Source organism: Pangasianodon hypophthalmus, chromosome 17 (genome assembly GCF_027358585.1).
Source record: "Pangasianodon hypophthalmus isolate fPanHyp1 chromosome 17, fPanHyp1.pri, whole genome shotgun sequence".
In the NCBI taxonomy this organism is placed as follows: Eukaryota; Metazoa; Chordata; class Actinopteri; order Siluriformes; family Pangasiidae; genus Pangasianodon; species Pangasianodon hypophthalmus.
The window spans coordinates 15,099,752-15,117,919 of NC_069726.1; the positions used below are offsets into that span (position 1 = coordinate 15,099,752).

At 36.3% G+C, this 18,168-nt stretch overlaps 2 protein-coding genes across 2 annotated transcripts; one reads left to right on the forward strand and one right to left on the reverse strand.

The window, feature by feature from the left end:
* The first annotated feature begins 1,137 nt into the window (after positions 1-1,137).
* On the forward strand, positions 1,138-5,619 carry LOC113543668 (major intrinsically disordered NOTCH2-binding receptor 1-like). Its single transcript, XM_053241524.1, has 3 exons — positions 1,138-1,285; positions 2,583-2,838; positions 3,442-5,619. Exons 1-3 carry the CDS (start codon positions 1,139-1,141, stop codon positions 3,627-3,629), a joined length of 591 nt encoding a protein of 196 aa, XP_053097499.1. The 5' UTR covers position 1,138; the 3' UTR covers positions 3,630-5,619.
* Positions 5,620-5,729: 110 nt separating this feature from the next.
* isoc1 (isochorismatase domain containing 1) lies at positions 5,730-15,882 on the reverse strand. The gene is made up of 5 exons (XM_026942023.3): positions 15,532-15,882; positions 13,749-13,868; positions 12,054-12,257; positions 11,165-11,281; positions 5,730-8,273 (listed from the first exon to the last, which is right to left on the reverse strand). Exons 1-5 carry the CDS (start codon positions 15,787-15,789, stop codon positions 8,127-8,129), a joined length of 846 nt encoding a protein of 281 aa, XP_026797824.1. The 5' UTR covers positions 15,790-15,882; the 3' UTR covers positions 5,730-8,126.
* Positions 15,883-18,168: the final 2,286 nt, after the last annotated feature.

An 18,168-nucleotide genomic window follows, 5' to 3' on the forward strand; every position in this document is an offset into this window, starting at 1 on the left:
TCTCAGTAAATTCTACCGTGTAGGCCTATATGATATCAATTTGGTATCATAATCAACATTTAATACAGTTTTTCGTATTCAAAGTTATGCACACAAGCCCTCAGAAGGTAATTAGGATCTGCCAAATTAGTTTTCAGAAGTTTATTATAAGCTTAAAGTAGTGGCAAATTGACGCTGGAGAATTGAGCCTGGATGCTTGAAAGCTGGTTGCTCCCAGTCAGTACGGTGATGGAAAAGAACAGCTGGTCTGAATGCAACATGCTGCTAAACAATTGTCCCTCTCTCCCTTCCTGTCTGTCTTATGTGACATCCAGACAGACTTTTTGTGACGCCACACTCTGACCTACGTCACCTAAATCACCTAGGCCCTCTAGTGGTAAGAATCTCTGACCTTGGCACTTCAGTTTACACAACAGAGCTCAGTAATCAGCAGAGCATGAAAAGCACCAGACTATGCAGCTCAGTGATGTCGAGTAATGGTGACTGAATACTAAATCTGAACTCTAAAAAAGCTACAACTGGACTGATGTTCAAGAATAAGGATAGATGTATTGTGGTCATAGCTAGGGGGTCCTTAAGAAAGTGTAACAAGCAGACATCAAGTAACCAGTTAACTCAAACAGTTAACATTTCCTTATTTTACTTTTTAATAGAGCTGAAATGTAAATTGCTTACACCACTTGTTGGGATTCGTATTAAATTTAGAAAAATATTTTTGTAATATTCTTATAATATTATGCAGTATAGAGAGATATACTGCACATTTCGCTGATACTACCATGATTGCTAGATATAATGCACTGTTAGTACATTAAAATTAAAACACATCCAAGAAACATCCTGGGCTAAGAATCAAATTCTCTTCTGGACATTCAAATAAACACTGATATTTGTTTTAACAGCTCCATAACTTGGAAATAAGGGAGAAAGGCAGAAAATGTCATTAGAGTGCTAGCTGTGTTACATAGTCAACAGCTCATAGGTGTGAGTCTTCTCTTTTCTCCCAACTGGGTTCCTTAAACCAAGCCATGGGTCAGATAGGGTTACACACACTGCCACTGACACCTGCTTCTTCATTAATAAGCAATGAGTGCAGTGAGCTTGAGTCAAGAGAAGTCCATGTTAGCTGGATATAAACATGGACGTTACTGTTCTCCCCAATAATAATCATCCAGAGAAATTCCTCCAGCTTGATGTGGGGATGCTACCAGCCACCCACGGAATGTTCCAGATAGGAGCAGCACTTTCCGGCCAGAGGCAGTGGCACAACAGAGTCTACTCGCAGGTAGGGGAGCTCTCAAGAGCACCACGAGCAAAACATAAGGCTTGATTGTACAAATCATGGATTGGTGAAATTTGTGTTGATTTGAATGATTTTTTTTTTAGAGTTGCTAGAAAAGTCTTTGGTCACCCTTTTGTCAGAAATTTCTACAGAAAAACAAACATATCTGATTATATTATAATTTTACACAGAGACCATTTTTAAAATACATTCTTGAATATTTTTAGAGTATTTGGAATATCCTTAAGATTATGTTTAAAATATCATTAGATGTATATTTGAGCCTGTTTGACATTTGCTGGACTTGGTCTTTTGTCTTTGTACCTAAATGTCATTTTGTCACTGCTCTTTGTACCTAAATTTTATTTTCCAACTGGTGTTTATTACCTCAAATATATGCTTCTACTGCTCTTTATATCTACATCTTGATTTTTCTACTAGACTTTGTTACATAAATTGCATATTTTTTTTGTACAAGTTTGTTTTTTCATTAGCCTTTGTACCCTTTTTCTACTATTGTTTGTTACTAAAATTTGATGTTTCCGCTAGTGTTTACCGAAATTTAATTTTATTTTTTTACTTGTCCTTGTACCTAAATAAATTTTTTTTCCCCATTGGTCTTTGGTACCTAAATGTTTTTTTTTTTTTTTGGTTTGTTTTGTTTTACTGATTTTTGTTACATACATTGTATTTTTCCATTAGTCTTTGTACCTACATTTTATTTTCCACTGGTCTTTGTACATAAATTAGATTTTTCCACTGGTCTCTGTTACTTAAATCGTATTTTTCCACTGTGCTTTCATCCTAAATTTTATTTTTCCGCTGGTCTTTGTACCTACAATGTATTTTTCCAAATTTAATGAGTATGCATGATGCGGGGTTTTACAGTGTGCTTCTCACTTTTCTGATATGAAATCTATTTTTACACAAATCTACCACATGTCTTATCTGAACAGACATGAACTAACCCAAGCTTACATCTAAGGGTGCTGTGTCATATTCATATTTCAGCATTTAATGAAACATATACTGCATATGCTGTTTCCTATGTATAATCTTTATTCCCTGTAAATTAATGTTACAGATGTTACAGTCAAGGCTCAGCCTGAAATTTCAGTCGGTCTCTATGCATATTGCTGGAGGCTTTCATCATTTATATATATATATATATATATATATATATATATATATATATATATATATATATATATATATATATTTATAGTATATAGTTTATAGTATATAGTTTGACATATTCATTGGCTTCAACCTGTATGTTCATTCTATATTCTTCCTTCAGGGAGAGCGGAGGGCAAAGAAGGAGGCAGAAAGACCACCATCACCAGAGGGCAGTCTTAACTTCAGAGACAGTGAGCTGGAACAGCACATCACACCACTCACTCTGAAACCAAAGATCAAGCAAAACCCTCTCTACGTAGACCTAAGGACTGCCGACATGGAGGAGAACCAGAGATCTAAACCATCCTGGACCATTGAGGACTATGACAGACATTCTTTGCATGGCAACCTAGCCAGTTATCTACAGGTACAGAGTGGTATTATTTGTATTGTCACTCAAAAAATGGTACTGAATAAGAGATAGGTGAGAACTAATGCTTGCAATAGTCAATAGTCTACTCACACTGTTATACTCATGAGCGTAAATGTCACTACATTGAATAGCATGGCACCCAACCAATACAGGAACATACAGTATTAGTGCAGTTGAATATTAATATATCAGATTTAATATCACAGTAATTCAGATGTATAGTGAGATCCACATATTAAACCCTTAAACCTTCTGGGACCCATCTATGGATCCAGACTAGCATTCCCCACTTCGGAGCCTATCTCGGAAACACTGGATCAGATGCCAGTCCATCACAGGATACCATATACAGCACACACACACACTCATAACTACATAATTACTTTACAATTAATTTCATTGTAGTTACTATATTATTTATAGTAGTTACTGAATAATGTGATTTAGGATGGCTATCTGAATATTAATCCAAGAGATTAAGGCATAATAATGGGAACATTAATATTTTAATGGGAAAGCATGCTCTGTGTAATAGTTGTGTTCAGTGTTGCAGACCACTTCTTTAGAACATGCCCACTCCTGATGATTTGTTTTCTCTCATAGGAAGACCCTAGGAAACTGAATTTTTGGCTGGAGGATCTCTACACCCCAGGCTTTGACTCCCTGCTGAAAAAGAAGGAAGCAGAACTTAAAAGGAACAAAATTTGCAGAATACTGACTTCAGTCATTCTGTCAGTTTGCGTAATTGTGATTGTTATCACTGTGCCAATTGTGGTGACACAAAAAAGAGACTGATTTAGAAAATTAAAGCAGGAACAGACTTTTAATTTACCCCATGGTTCAGTGGATTAGTAAAGCCTCTTGTTTCACAAGCTATTACTGTTTATTTTATTATTGCTATGACTGTTATTACTGCTAGGCCTGTTTGAGGATTCGCTATTGTGTTATTTAAATATTGTATGAGTTTACACAAGAGTTTGTTCAAGGCCTAATGTAAAGAAACACAATATACAATAGTTATGACACTATAAGGAATAATAGCACCACCAAGTGACCAGAAACCATGTGCAAATCTGACATAATGTACATACATTTATTACAATAAGTTACTTATTGGTGAATAAGTATGAATCTGCTTTTATAAAGAATTATATTATATAAATAATAAAAGTGAGATTAGATTAATCCTAAATGGAAAGTGGATGTTTAACAAGTCTTAAACATACTGCCCCTTCTCCATTTCATTGCATTTGCTCTGGGGAAAATACATACATGTACTCCTATCACAAAAAAGAGCATCTATAATGATGATGACTGGGTGAGTTTTAGGTTTTAGTCTAATAGAACTCCAGATGTATATGCAAGAAAAATATTAATAATTTAGACTTCTAATTCATTCATTAAAATCCAATTGAAAATACATTATTTAGACATCTTTATCTGATCCACTGTCTCAGCACTTCAGTTGGCAATGAAATTTGATAAATATGCAAAATGTTTAGAGGTGAACATCATCTTGAAATGATTTATAATGATTCAATCTGTCATGGGCCTCATCCGTTATACGAATATAAATGTAAAAGACTGCAGGTGGGGACTATATCACTGTGTGTGTGCAGTTATTATTTTCCATCACTATGTCCATCACAGTGACAAGGACAAAGATAGCTTGGGGTGTGTTATTTATCTTTTTCTCACACAGAACACTCTACTTTTCGCAGTGTAATTACGATGCAGTTCTTTGTTTTGTCTGATAATGACTGCACAGCTTATCCAATTAATCTAAATCAAAAAGTTGACAATTATTCCTGAATCTGTCAGCACATGGCTCTGTGCTACTGACAGAAAAGGTATGTGTATAAACTGAAGTCACTGACATTCACAAGTTAGTATAAATACTATGCAATATTAATAAACAAAATAATTCTTCTGAAACAGAAGATGAAACTATAGTGTAATAAAATAAAAATGGTGTTTTTTTTATTTGCACTTTTTCTTTTCTTCACTGTTCTACTTCAATGATGTAACAAGCTGTAAATCTTGAAAAGAGAACTGTCAATCAAATATGCTAATTAGAATATTAGGCCACACCCAGACAGTGGTCACGTTCACCTGATTAGCAAGTTCAGATGGTTTTTGAGCAGTTTCACAAAATCCTCTTACTGTTTTTTGTATGTTTGTTTGTTTGTTTTATTTATATGTTGCTTAGTGTTTAATGTAATACTAAAGTTTGGTAAGATATAATTTTTTTTTCTTCAGATTTTACACTATAAAATATCTGTATGCCTGGATTGCATTCTGCCTCACTTGTAAGTCAGGTTAAATAAAACTGTTTGCCAAATGAATAAAAGTAAATGTATGATGTCCTATATAAATTGTCCTAGAAAGGATTAAAGAGCTTATTTATCCTGCAACGATTACCTAGTTTTCAGCCTGTATTGATGCTAGAAGCAATTGAGGTCTTTGTATTTTCAGTCTGTGCTGTCAAGAAGTTCATTGTAGATCTTTTTTTCTTTTTTTTTTTGCAGTGCCTTTGGTCTGTTATCACCTTTTGATGGCTAACTAAAGTATACAAGTTCTCCCAGAGCAGATGAATGATCAAGCACAACCACAATCCGTTCCCGTGTATGTAATCTGCAACGATGACAGAGTCAGTTTGACTATCACGTTGCTCCTCCATCTTTTAATAAATCAAATCTTTCATTTCATTCTCCACATAATTCATAAACATTCACTGCTGGCAGCTATACACTATATATATATATATATATATATATATATATATATATATCTGACATTACTTAACCTCTTAATGCTTTCTTTTAGACTAAGTTGCTGTTCATTTTTAAACAAATCAATACCCTGTAAAACAAAACCAGCATTTACAAGACTTAATACAGTGAATATAAACATTTATTACATACTTTACGTTAGCCATTACAAAAATCAATGTGCTCTTATACTATAATGCGAACAAAGTGCACAAGTATTTTGTCACATCAAGTAGGCTACCTGCGAGAAGTACAATCAGTTTGGACCTGTCCATAAATAGGCACTGTATATATTTGTCCTTCTCACACACTGATTCACAAACATCTGCTGGAGGCTAGTTCACAGATGCATTCTCAGTTAGGGTCTGGATACGCTTAAGCAGCAGGACTTTTGCAAAAACATTTTTATAAAATCTGAAACACAGACAGTTCAGTATTTTCTACAGCACAGATACAGAAAAGTACTTGATTTGAACTAACTACAGTCTCGTTTATGGAAAACAGGGAAATGCTGGAGGTTGTTTGAGAAACTACTAAAATGTATTTTGTGGAAAATCATTTAAAGCTCATCTTATTCAGGAATTCAAAACACAAGCTTTTAATTAGACAGTCGTGGAAGTGTGTTACTTATTCATCATTCATTTATATTATAATTCCTCTGCACATCACTACACTTCACCACATGTGGTGGTAATGATGTACTGCATGACATTTTTAAGCAAGGAAAACAGCAATAAATATCATTTTCTAGGTTGTTTATCGAGCAATAATTGTAAGTACTGAAACATCACTCCTTGGATTGCTAATCATCTGCCTTTTAAATGAATAAAAGTTAACTTATAAAAATGAAGGACATACTGTATCAAGTAATCTCCATGACTGAACACTCCCTAACACTATAAAACAGTTATTTTATAGTGATAACCAAAAAATATGTATGCATTAAATCATAGTTCTGCAATACATAATGTAGGCGAAAAACCTAATGAGTAGATCTTGCTATATTTCCCTTGCTTTCACTCTCACAGCATGAAAATCTGCTGAAACACCCAGATACATTCAGTTACATAAAAATGCATGTTTTTGTACATGTGATAAAAGCTAAAAAATCATGTCTGAGCAAAGTTAGCTTAAGTGTATCCAGACATTAACAGATCTAACACACAAACAAAAAGAATGCCAAAGCGTAAAGACATACACACACACACGCACACACACACACACACACGCACACACACACACACACACACATACACATACACATACACGCCAACCTTTACAGACTTAAGGGGCAATGCAGTGCCAGTGCAGTTTATAAGGATTTTTGGGCATAAAGTGACTCAGAAAACATGTAAAATAGTGGGGAAAAAAAAAACAATACACACAAACTGTTTCAAATACACACCACACACCAGCAACAACAACAAGATATTAAAGGATAAGCAAAAAACCCATACATATGTTAAAAATAAATATATTCCACTACAAAGATTAACTTTCTACATCAAATTAATTAAAGATCAAAATTAAGAATTAACACCACACCTTACCCCAACACTTATTCCCAGTGTCTTGTTGTAACATTGTTCATAATTAAGTGCCATTCCTATCATATTAATATTCATGTGTTTTATAATGATGTTAACTAATGGCTTGAGAAAGTAGACTTCAATATATAAAGCACAAGACAGAACAGGTCAGTAACTATGTTTTAAAGAAAAGAGGGGAAAAAAAGCATGTTAAACGATTACAGTTTAGGGGAGATACACAGAACATACATTTTGATCACTTTCTTTATAGCCCTATTCAAGCAAAATGCCACAGAAACAGTACTAAACATATTACAAGTTAATAATTCAGTACAGACACTAAAGCAGCGCAAGTCCTCATGCTCCAATGGCTCATTAATCTCCTAATTAGACCATCTGTTCAGTCACCGAGGTTAGTCTAACGCTTGTGACCTTCTACTGCACATTTATTTATAATAGTGTTGGATTACAGTGTATTGAATACATCTCAGCTGTTACCCAATTTTCCATACACATTAAATGTGTTTCTGAAGGTAATTTGAAGGTAAGGGAATTCAGGGGTTTCTATGAATTTGTGTATTTTTAAAGCTTAGAAAGAAAAGAAAGTTAGAGACTTGACCAGAAAGTAAGGACACACTTCCAGGCTGTTATGGTTGTCAGAGTGGCTATGCTACATTCATGCTTGCAGTGGTGTCCTCACGTTCAACAGCACAATGTTACACTAAATAAACTCGTTCATTAACTTGCTGCATCAGTTTTGTAGATTTTGTTCAGTCTACAAAGCAGGAAATCCATTAAACAATGAATAAATACGTGGGACTAACCAGTTTTTTTGCACGGCACATCTAAAAGTAAATGCTGGCTAATCCACCACTACAGTTTGGAACGATTTCAAATATATGAGGTAACACACAGCTGAAGCATTTCTGCAAAATCTCTAAGAGACATTATATGAAGCCAACAGTGGAAGTAAGTTTAGTGCGTCACGTCGCTCAGACCTTTGAGAGCAGGCCTGACTCAGGAGCGCTGGCCTTAATGATGTTCTGGATTTCTTTGAACTTCGGATGCTCTTTATCCGCCACGAGTTGCAGGAGGACTGACTCGCTGGTGGTGATGATGATGCCGGTACGTGCGAGCCGCTGAGAGACAGAGCAGCTTTTATTAGCCAAACAGTGCTGTGTACTCATAAATCATAAATACTACTTCCGGCAGCAATGGTTTTAATCAAAATAAAATGCATTGTCAGCATTGAAAATACTGTGTGTGTGTGTGTGTGTGTTTATTGTTTTCCAGTCTTAATACAGCCTCAAGGCCTGGTTTATTATTTTTATTTCATGAAAAATGAATTTCAGCAAGAGTTTAAAATCAATATTGGTCCAAATACAAATACCAATTCAAAATACTGTGAACACTTTATCACTTGAAAGATATCAGAAGAAATCTATAACTTAAACTTATCAGCAGGAAAAAATGAGTAGATTTCTCAGTGAGGCTGCACTTCGACTGCAGTGAAATTACATCAGATGTGGACAGTAATGCTCACATTCATTGTGGTGATAAAACTCAGAGAAATAGCCAAGATCCCTGGAAAGAACCTCAAGTATTGATCACTGCCAAGCTCAGTCGTGCCAACCTGGCACCAAATATATTATAGAAGATTTATAATACAGAATGTGTTTTTTTGGACGACAAACCCTAAGGCAGCAGCCCGAAAGATTTACGACTCCGGCCAAGACGCATGACAAATCCCAATAAATAGAAAAGTCCACTCAGAAAACTTCAGAGGGCGGAACATAAACCACCACCAAGTGTCCGGGATACAATGTCCTGCCAACTGCTTGCAGGATAAAACCACATTTATACAAGAATGACAGGATTATCCTTGACCAGAGTGCTCGAGAAATGAGAAAGTCAAAGATACCTCATTAGTGGAACAGTCTCAGTGATTAGATTACAAATTGTGAAGCCTACAGCCTCCATTTACTGCACATGCTGACATGATAAGATGCTAAAGCCACCTCCAGTCTCATCACTCACTGCTCTCTGTGCATTAAAGGAAAACTCCACCCTGAAGACTCGCATATTAATCTTCACAATTAACACATGATCTCCAATAACATCCACGATTTATTTTGTAATAAAATTCTGAGGTTAAACTTGTACATTACCTACAATGCCCCTTGCTTCATAAAGAGCACAGTGCAGCAGTGCTTTAGTCCTTTAGTCTACCCTGTTCTCTCATCTCCTCATCTGTACACTCTGCTCAACCAGATCAGCTTCCAAAGCTTCAATTTTCATGCTAATACCACCATCAACGCCTTGCGATTGTCATCTCATAGCCGAGTCTCTGCCATAACTCAGTGTCATATAGCTGCATTGCATTCTGGGAAGTTGTGTCCAACATTTGCTGTCTCTATTGCACTGAAAAAGAGAATATGTGATCGATCAGATTGGAGAGAAAATATTATGTCTAGTTTACATAAAAATATTTAGTTTCTCATCATTGCTTATATTAAATTTAATTTAAACAAGTATCTAATCTAGTAGTTTGAATTATGTAGCGTGAGTATGATCATTCAATTCATGTAGTATTAACACGATCCAATAACGTTACAAAATCTGACGAGGATGTTGGAAATGACTGGAAGAAATGATCATAGTTTTAAATTAACTTGGGTAACTCGTGTCGCACGATAGCATCCTGGTTAACATCGCAGCCTCGTAAGGCCAGGGTCCTGGATTTGATCACATGCTTGGATGACAGAATTGGGCTTTCTTCCAGGGTTTTAAAGGTCATGATCAAATCATGTTGGCTGTACAAAAACAAATTGTGTTAATTGAGCGTCAACTCAGCTCATTCACGTAGAACTGACGTACGCATTTCAATGAAATAAATTCAATGAACTTTTTTTTCAGTGTATTTCTACATAGGATTTTTGATTAACATAACAATGAACGTAGATGGAAAACAGCGAATGAATAAAGAAGCTCTTGCTCTTTTAATTTTAAGCGTTAACAGAGAAACCTGACTGTTATCTCTTATGTCTGAGTTTACTGAATTACTGATGACAGGACAAGGGCTTACTCTCTGGTGCAGTTATAACAACCTGGAGCTGAACACACTTAAATCAGGGAGATGACAGTGGACTTCAAACAGAATTCCACAGCACCAACCCCCAATTACCATTTTAAACATCACTGTGTCAACCAGAGAGTGCTTCAGGTTTCTAGGAACCACTGGACCTGTGGTAGGACCTGAAGACTAACACAGTGTCCATCTCAAAAGCCCACTCCAGAGGATGCACTTCCTGTGACAATTAACAAAGCACACACGTCCGCAGGAGCTGTGAATCCAGTTTTACAGAACCACTACTGTGTCTGTCTTTGTATATCCATCACTGTCTAGTCTGGCTCAGCCACCTATCAGGACAGAATCAGGCCACAGAAGATTGTCAGGACTGCATAAATGATCATTGCCTGTACTGTTCCCGAGTCAGGAAACAGGCAAAATCACCGCTGACACCTTACATCCTGTACACTCCGTATTTGAACTTCTTCCTTCCAGCAGATGCTACAAATCACTGAGCGTCAAAACAACCAGACACGGTTTCTTCCCAGAGGCCAGCAAGCTCGTTAACGGACATGTGTTTTAAAAGACTTTTTCAGTCTTCAGTACAGAACCGCTCAGATCACTAAACACCTGGTGTACCTTTTTTCTTCTCCTACTTCTACTGTGCAATAAATTCCTTTATATACAGATTTTTGTAATACACGTTAATAACCCTGTACATTTATTTATTATGGATATTTATTGTACAGTATTTACTCACTGTGACCAATTAGCTCCTGTGAAATGGAGTCACGTGTGTGTTCCTTGTGTGTTCACACATACTCTACAAATAAAACTGACTCTGACTCTGATTCAGTTTAGATGCAATGTAATGCAATGTAAAACTGTAAAATAAAATCATGAATGTGGCATAAAAATCATGCTTGTTCACATATTTTTTCATATCTATATTCGCATTACCTCTAGTGCAAACATTCTGTCCATCATGCTTCTGGAGGACGTTGCATCTGCTACAATGTGCACCTCAAACCCCTTCCCAATCAGGTCCAGCGCTGTCTGCTGAATGCACACGTGAGTCTACACACACAAGATTAGGCTTTCTTTAGAGTGACTGACAAGCAGTTATTACTGTCTATTATCAATTAAAAACAAAAAGAAATGTTTACATTTTTGCATATTATCACCGTGAGATGCAAAATTGCTCAAAAGTGCATTTTGTGCCAGTAGATGGAAATGTTTACAAGCTACTACAATCAAATAAACCCTTCTGGTAGAATAAAAAAATCATTTCAGTACATGAATTTTACTTATAAATCAATATGAATATTTAACTGACCATGAACCATTCAAATATTTATTTGTGTTGAACTGAGAATATAATAACAATATACAGAGAATAACAATGAACGCCAAAACATGGAGGCCTAGCATCTATTATTATTATTAGACTTTTATTTATTAAGATAATATCTGTATATGGATGTATTCTGCATAATTTTTTTTATTACAATGCTTACTACAATGTCCAAGGTGCGGATAAGCCACGTACTGCATATTGTACATCAAATGATAAAACCATCGCAAAATAATTTCTCTAGTGTTTCTCTTCATATACATCTGCAGTACTGGCTACAGCAATTACCTCAGTGTGCAACCTAAAACTAAAAAAGTGCAGCAATGAAAGAAATAATAAAGTAACTAAATAATTAAATTCTTTAAATAATTCAATTCATTCACTCTTTAAAATGATTAGCCCAAAAAAACAGACAGGAAAATGCCATAAAACAGAGAGAGAGAGAGAGAGAGACAGAGAGAAACAGAGCATGACAAAATCATTAGTGTCGCTAACCTCCACTCCGAAGAGCACAATGCTTCGGGCCCCTGGAGTCTCAGCCAGCACAGCTTCCACCTCCGGCAGTACCATGGAGAACTTGGTTTTAGGGAAGACCATCTTGGCCCCGGTCAGATCCATCTCCTGTACAGTGCTACCCAGGCCTTTAGGGTACTGCTCCGACACGATGACAGGGATCCCCAAAATACGAGCACCCTGGAGCTAAAACACAACATGAACCTCCCTGAAACCCTGTATTCAGTTAAACAGGGTCTTATTGAACAGGGCCATCTTTCTGATTTTTCACTTCTGTACAAGCTTGTGAATCCTCCTTATGGCCGGCGTGTGTACTCAAGTGTAGGTGCAAATACTGTACAAGAAGCAATGGAACAGGAAACCTTAACATAATGCCTTTAATACAGATAATACATTTATCAAGACCTTTTGAGACACACTTAAGTTTCCATGTTTAGTTTTTTTAACATTCTTAAATTTCCATGTCTAGTTTATGTTTACTTTCCTGACATTCCATGTTTATTTTATTTAAGATTCTTAATGTCCACATTTGGTTTTTTTTTAATTTATCTTTTTTTTTTAAAAAAAATTCTTAAATTTCCGTGTTTTATTTTTTTTTTTAACTTTCTTGCATTTCACTATTCAGACTTTTTTTTTTTTTTTTACTTTGTTCAGTTTCTATGTTTAGTTTTATAACTTTCTTGAGTTTCTAGTTTTTTTACATTCTTAAATGTTCATGTTTATTTTTCTTGCTGTGTTTTAAAGATCATTATCATGAAAATGTCTAAAGACAAAAAATTGGAAATATAATGTCTTAAGTATATATTACTTTACAACAGATTATCTATACCCACCCCCCCACAAAAAAAAGACCTCTGAATTTCCATACTGTTCCACATTTGTCAAGACCTAATTCCTCTTTTAGTAAAAGACATGATTGGGGAAAAAAAGGTTTAAACTGGTACTTTCTTTTTACCAAAATGGTGCACAAAAGTCAATAAATAACATTTAAAAAAGGCTTGTTCGCTGCAGATGAAGTTGAATGATAGCTTTGACTTTTAGTCTGTTTCGACCTTTTCAAACCTTGTCATCTTCCTCTTCACTCCACTCTGCAGTGGCAGTCTGGCAGCTCTGCCGCTTAAACCATCCGAGCTCAGACTGTGCACTTTAATCATCAGTGACTCATTAGTAATTATAATAATTACAACACTCAGAGGAACAAGAAACCAGTTATGTCTTATGAAATTATGTGAAAATGTTCCTATTTGAAACTGAATAAAATTATATACTATTTTTTTTTAGAATATCTGTGTCGCTAAGCCTCTATTTTACCAATTGACATGACCTTACTTTATAAGTTAGTGAAGAAAAACTCCAGATCTTCAGGAAAAACGGAAAAAGAAATATATACAGACCATCTCAAAGTCACAGCCAAGTCAAACCTGTCTGTAAATGAGTCACACAAGTGCATCAAGGCAATAAAAATGTCTGATTAAAAAAATATATTTGACGAACATAAACGGTCCTTGCTTGAACTTACTGTCTCTGTAAAAATAGTCAAGTCTGCACAGTGTCAGTGCCATTTATAATATACTAAATATGCCAGAAGATCACATAACAGTTAAAAACTTATTGCTGTGGAAAGACAGAGAGATGAATTGGGACAGACAGACAGACAGAAACAGGATAAATCTTTACCAGTCTCTGGCCTACGCTGATGATGTCACCAAAGTACTTGATGGCAGGCCTGAATCGTTCCTGCATGTCGCAGCAGAAGAAAATGGTGGTGGCTGGAGAAAGGTTGCCCAATGTAGGGATCTGCAGTAAAGGAAGAACAAACAACTCACCTTAAGTGCTATATCTACCTGATAAAGTGCACAATTTTCTATACTTTCTTTTCCATCTCACTTATTACCAGTTTAATCAACTCCAAGTTCATCATCCAGAGATTCACTAAACCTGACCTTCTTTAAGCAGTATAATAAAAGATGATCATACAGTCTTAGAAACAAAGCTTAGCTTTCTAAAGCTGAAAAGGAAACTGTAGTATAGGCCTAATGAAAAAGGTCACTTTAAGTTGATTAACACAAAGCTGCGACTAAATCCAGACTTACAGGGTACAGTACATAACCCAGTAAACAGAAAGCACCTCACTTTGAGTTAATCTGAAAATGCTAGAGAGAAATAATAGATGATATGATACATGCAATTGCTACTTCAATACATATAATAGATGTATTTTATTTAGTCATGTTTCCTTCCTTTCACTCAAGGACAAAAATTGGCAGTCATGCATGGATTATTTACACAGAAACAGATGTCATGCAAAAGCTGGAAGTCTCTGGGGACTACATGTCCCAATTTGCAAGTTCACTATTACATCACCTTTAGTTTGCACAATGCAAACATGCCTGTTTACGTCGAGTAATCATAGCCACTGTAAAACGCTAAAATCATTTATCATCCAGAAAAGTGTATAAAGAAATATTTTAATCCTGCTGAAAAATAAATCATGTTTGTAAGCTAGTGCGTCAAGTTTACCTATGTATAATGGAGTATATAATGGAAATAAAAAGAGACAAAGATTGCCAAGTATAAAAGCCACTGAATTTAACATTAAACACACTGAAATACATGACTTCAGAAACCACACATCTGTATTCATTTGCTCTGAATAAACCTTCAAAGTAGTTTTATTTCAGTTTCAGATTCAAGCATCAATGTTCAGAAATCTTCAGGAACTAACTGGTCAGGGTCGTGCTGGATCTGGAGCCCATGCTGGGAACACTGTGCGTGAGACAGGAACACACCCTGGACATCCGAGACAACAGTTCATTTTTTTTTCAGTGCTCACAATTTCAGATTCAATAATTCAGATTCAGTTTGCAGATGTGTGGCTTACGAAGTAATGTATTTCAACCTGGTTTACATTTCATTATTAAGAATTCACTGGCTTTTAAATTTCAAATCCCCCCCCCCCCCCCTTTTTGTGCATGACAGTGTAATGATGTCACAATCTGACATTAACTTTGATGTCATTATGACGCAAACAGAATGCCCTTCAAAGCTGTATGGCGTCACAAGCACTGCAGCATCACAAAAGGGCTCCAAGTTTACTACACAGTGCGCTCTGGGACACGTTCCTTTACACCACATGTAGTGCACTTATAAAGGGTATATAAAGTCATTTGGGACTCAACCAACCAGACAGTTTCATTTTTGCCTCTGTAATCAACAAGTTATACGAGTCAGGACTAAATAACAGTGCATGTACACATAATGTGTTAACAGCACCATGGGGTAAATGAGTTAGTCTATTATTTTAAACAGTATACAGTAATTTAGCTTTTATAGGATTTTCGGGTCAGAAAGCCAAGCACGGAGGCAACACAGACAGACACACACACACCGACACACACACACACTCATATAGGTTACAACAACATTTACAACAGAACAGCATGCATGAAACACGCCTCACATCCGACTGAAGAGGAACTAAGCGCAGCTTGCATTTCTCCGCTATGGCAAAGCCCTTGGGCAGGTCCACGTACTGTCCCCATTCCTCTGACAACACCTGAATGAGAAATTTGCGGTGCACGTCGATCTGAGAGCCGTAAATGGAGAGAAACTTCTGCACGAGCACTTCATACCCGGAGCCCAGAGGCACCGAAGACGGCCGCGAAAACACGGAAAAGGAGAATAAAACAGGGACGTGGTTACTGCTGGCGTCCGCCATGATGAGCTGAGGAGAGAGAGGCGTGCTACTGAGCTCACAGCTCACACACACACACACACACACACAGAGAGAGAGGGGCGTGCTACTGAGCTCACAGAGAGAGAGAGAGAGAGAGAGAGAGGCGTGCTACTGAGCTCACAGCTCACACACACACACACACAGAGAGAGAGAGGGGCGTGCTACTGAGCTCACAGAGAGAGAGAGAGAGAGAGAGAGAGAGAGAGAGGCGTGCTACTGAGCTCACAGAGAGAGAGAGAGAGAGGCGTGCTACTGAGCTCACAGAGAGAGAGAGAGAGAGAGAGGCGTGCTACTGAGCTCACAGCTAACTGAGAGAGAGAGAGAGAGAGAGAGAGAGAGGGGCGTGCTACTGAGCTCACAGCTAACTGAGAGAGAGAGAGAGAGAGAGAGAGAGAGAGGGGCGTGCCACTGAGCTCACAGCTAACTGAGAGAGAAAGAGAGAGAGAGAGAGAGAGAGAGAGAGATTCAGCCCTGACCTGCAGATGGTGCTCAGTAGTAAGAATCACCACAGACAGGCTGTGAGACACTGTGAAGGATTTGCTTTCAGAAAACCAGGATTGTTTTGAGAAAAAAAAAAGACAATTTGTCATTTTGATTCCTGCATTAATGGTACTTTTTGTTAAATATCAACATATTAAATATTCCGACCTAAAATACCAACAGACAGCCCTGCTCCCTCATAATAATAATAATAATGATGATGATGATGATGATGATGATGATATAGTGCCTTTCGACAGCTCAAAGACACCTTACATTCCAAGCTAATAGATAAAGGAGAAGTCTATTACTTATAGGAGAACAAAGAGCAAAGATATTAATTTCATCTGTTAGGAAAAGAGCCAAAGTACTGAAGAAATAAATTTATTTCTTCAGTGTATTCCCAGTGCCAGTCCCAACAGTTACTGTAACTATAACTAATAATATTATAACTAATTTCTGGAAAGAAAGAAGTAGTCTTTGATACCACAAACTAATTAAGTATTTACAAAATAGTCAAACCAACAATTTTTATGTATTTATACTAAACTAATACTATAACTTCATTCAAGAACCGTGAAAAAAGAAGCGGTGGTAGTAAGTAGTTGGGAAATTTTCCCCAACAAATACTCCATTTTGACAAAATAAAATATTACTGCTTTTGGTCATAGTAGGATAGCATTTACTGTAAACAATAATCTATTACTCATAGTTATGTATATGGCCTCAGAGCTTCTCAGATGGACATAATTGTGAGGGGGGTGTGGTTGTCATTAAGATAAGTTATTAAATAAGAAAGTATAAAGTAAACAAGTTAAAAGTACAAAGAGTCAGTAAGAAGTAAGTACAGAGTAAATGTAGTAGTGTTTATTCTACAAAAAGGCAGAATGAACAATTAGTGCATATGACATTCATTTATTCATCTTCAGTAACTGCTGTCTCCTGGTCAGGGCTGTGATGGATCTGTAGTCTATCCCAGCACTGGGTGCGATGCAGGAATATGAGCTGGATAGGATACATATCTCACTACATAACAATACGTGCTGTTGCTGATATTAGTGGTGATAACTCCTGCTGTCTTCAAGTTTAATTAAAGTAAAAAAAAATAAATTCAAAACACAGACCTGTGACAGAGGATTAGATTTAAGAATTTAAGTCCAGAAGAGCAGATTCTATTTCTAAGCCATAATTTTATCAGCTTGGAGGAAGTTATTTATCTCTAAAAATGGTGTTAGACACCAAAAGCTGTAATGGCTGATTGATCATATTTAAAGTAACTCAGTTTTTTTTTTTTCTTCTCAAACTATTCCTTCCATGGCAATAATAACAGAGACCTCATTAAAAGGAGGATGCAGACATGCTGAACCCAAATACTAACAGGCCTAGTGTACACAATACCCAAAGGAGGCTTTCCAAATATAACTGAAGCAAACTCACATGTTATTTTAGGACCTTTAGCTCAGGTAGCTTATGCCACTATACTCAATTTATCTGCACACAATTACTACAACATGACTTTACTTTAAAAAAGGTCATCACTAAGCAATTTAATAAAAATTCTATTGTTCTTAAACACCTTATATTTATCTTAAAAACTTGTATTTGTCATGTATTCTATAGATGCTGTCCAGAATGAGGTCTAAAAAAGCATTCCAATGTGTTTCACTTATAAACAATAAAAATAATAAGGACTCAGTAAACACTAAAGTAATATCAGTGAAAGAATAAAGTAGGGAAACAAGTGTGCCAACACACAGACTCGATCTGTCTTCAAGGGACTAGCAAAGTTAACACACTGTGGCTCGTCCTGTACACATGACCACACCGGAATAAAGCAATCATAAATAAAGCAAAAAACATTTACATTGACATCAAATTTAC

Excerpts from the sequence above, each read along its gene's own strand:
- LOC113543668 (XM_053241524.1), top strand. The coding sequence starts at position 1,139 with ATGGACGTTACTGTTCTCCCCAATAATAATCATCCAGAGAAATTCCTC. Across the intron at positions 1,286-2,582 it reads ACAACAGAGTCTACTCGCAG|GGAGAGCGGAGGGCAAAGAA; the intron begins GTAGGGGAGCTC and ends TTCTTCCTTCAG. Across the intron at positions 2,839-3,441 it reads TTATCTACAGGTACAGAGTG|ACCCTAGGAAACTGAATTTT; the intron begins GTATTATTTGTA and ends TCTCATAGGAAG.
- isoc1 (XM_026942023.3), bottom strand. The coding sequence starts at position 15,789 with ATGGCGGACGCCAGCAGTAACCACGTCCCTGTTTTATTCTCCTTTTCC. Across the intron at positions 12,258-13,748 it reads TCAGCGTAGGCCAGAGACTG|CTCCAGGGTGCTCGTATTTT; the intron begins GTAAAGATTTAT and ends GTTGTGTTTTAG. Across the intron at positions 8,274-11,164 it reads ACAGAATGTTTGCACTAGAG|CGGCTCGCACGTACCGGCAT; the intron begins GTAATGCGAATA and ends TCTGTCTCTCAG.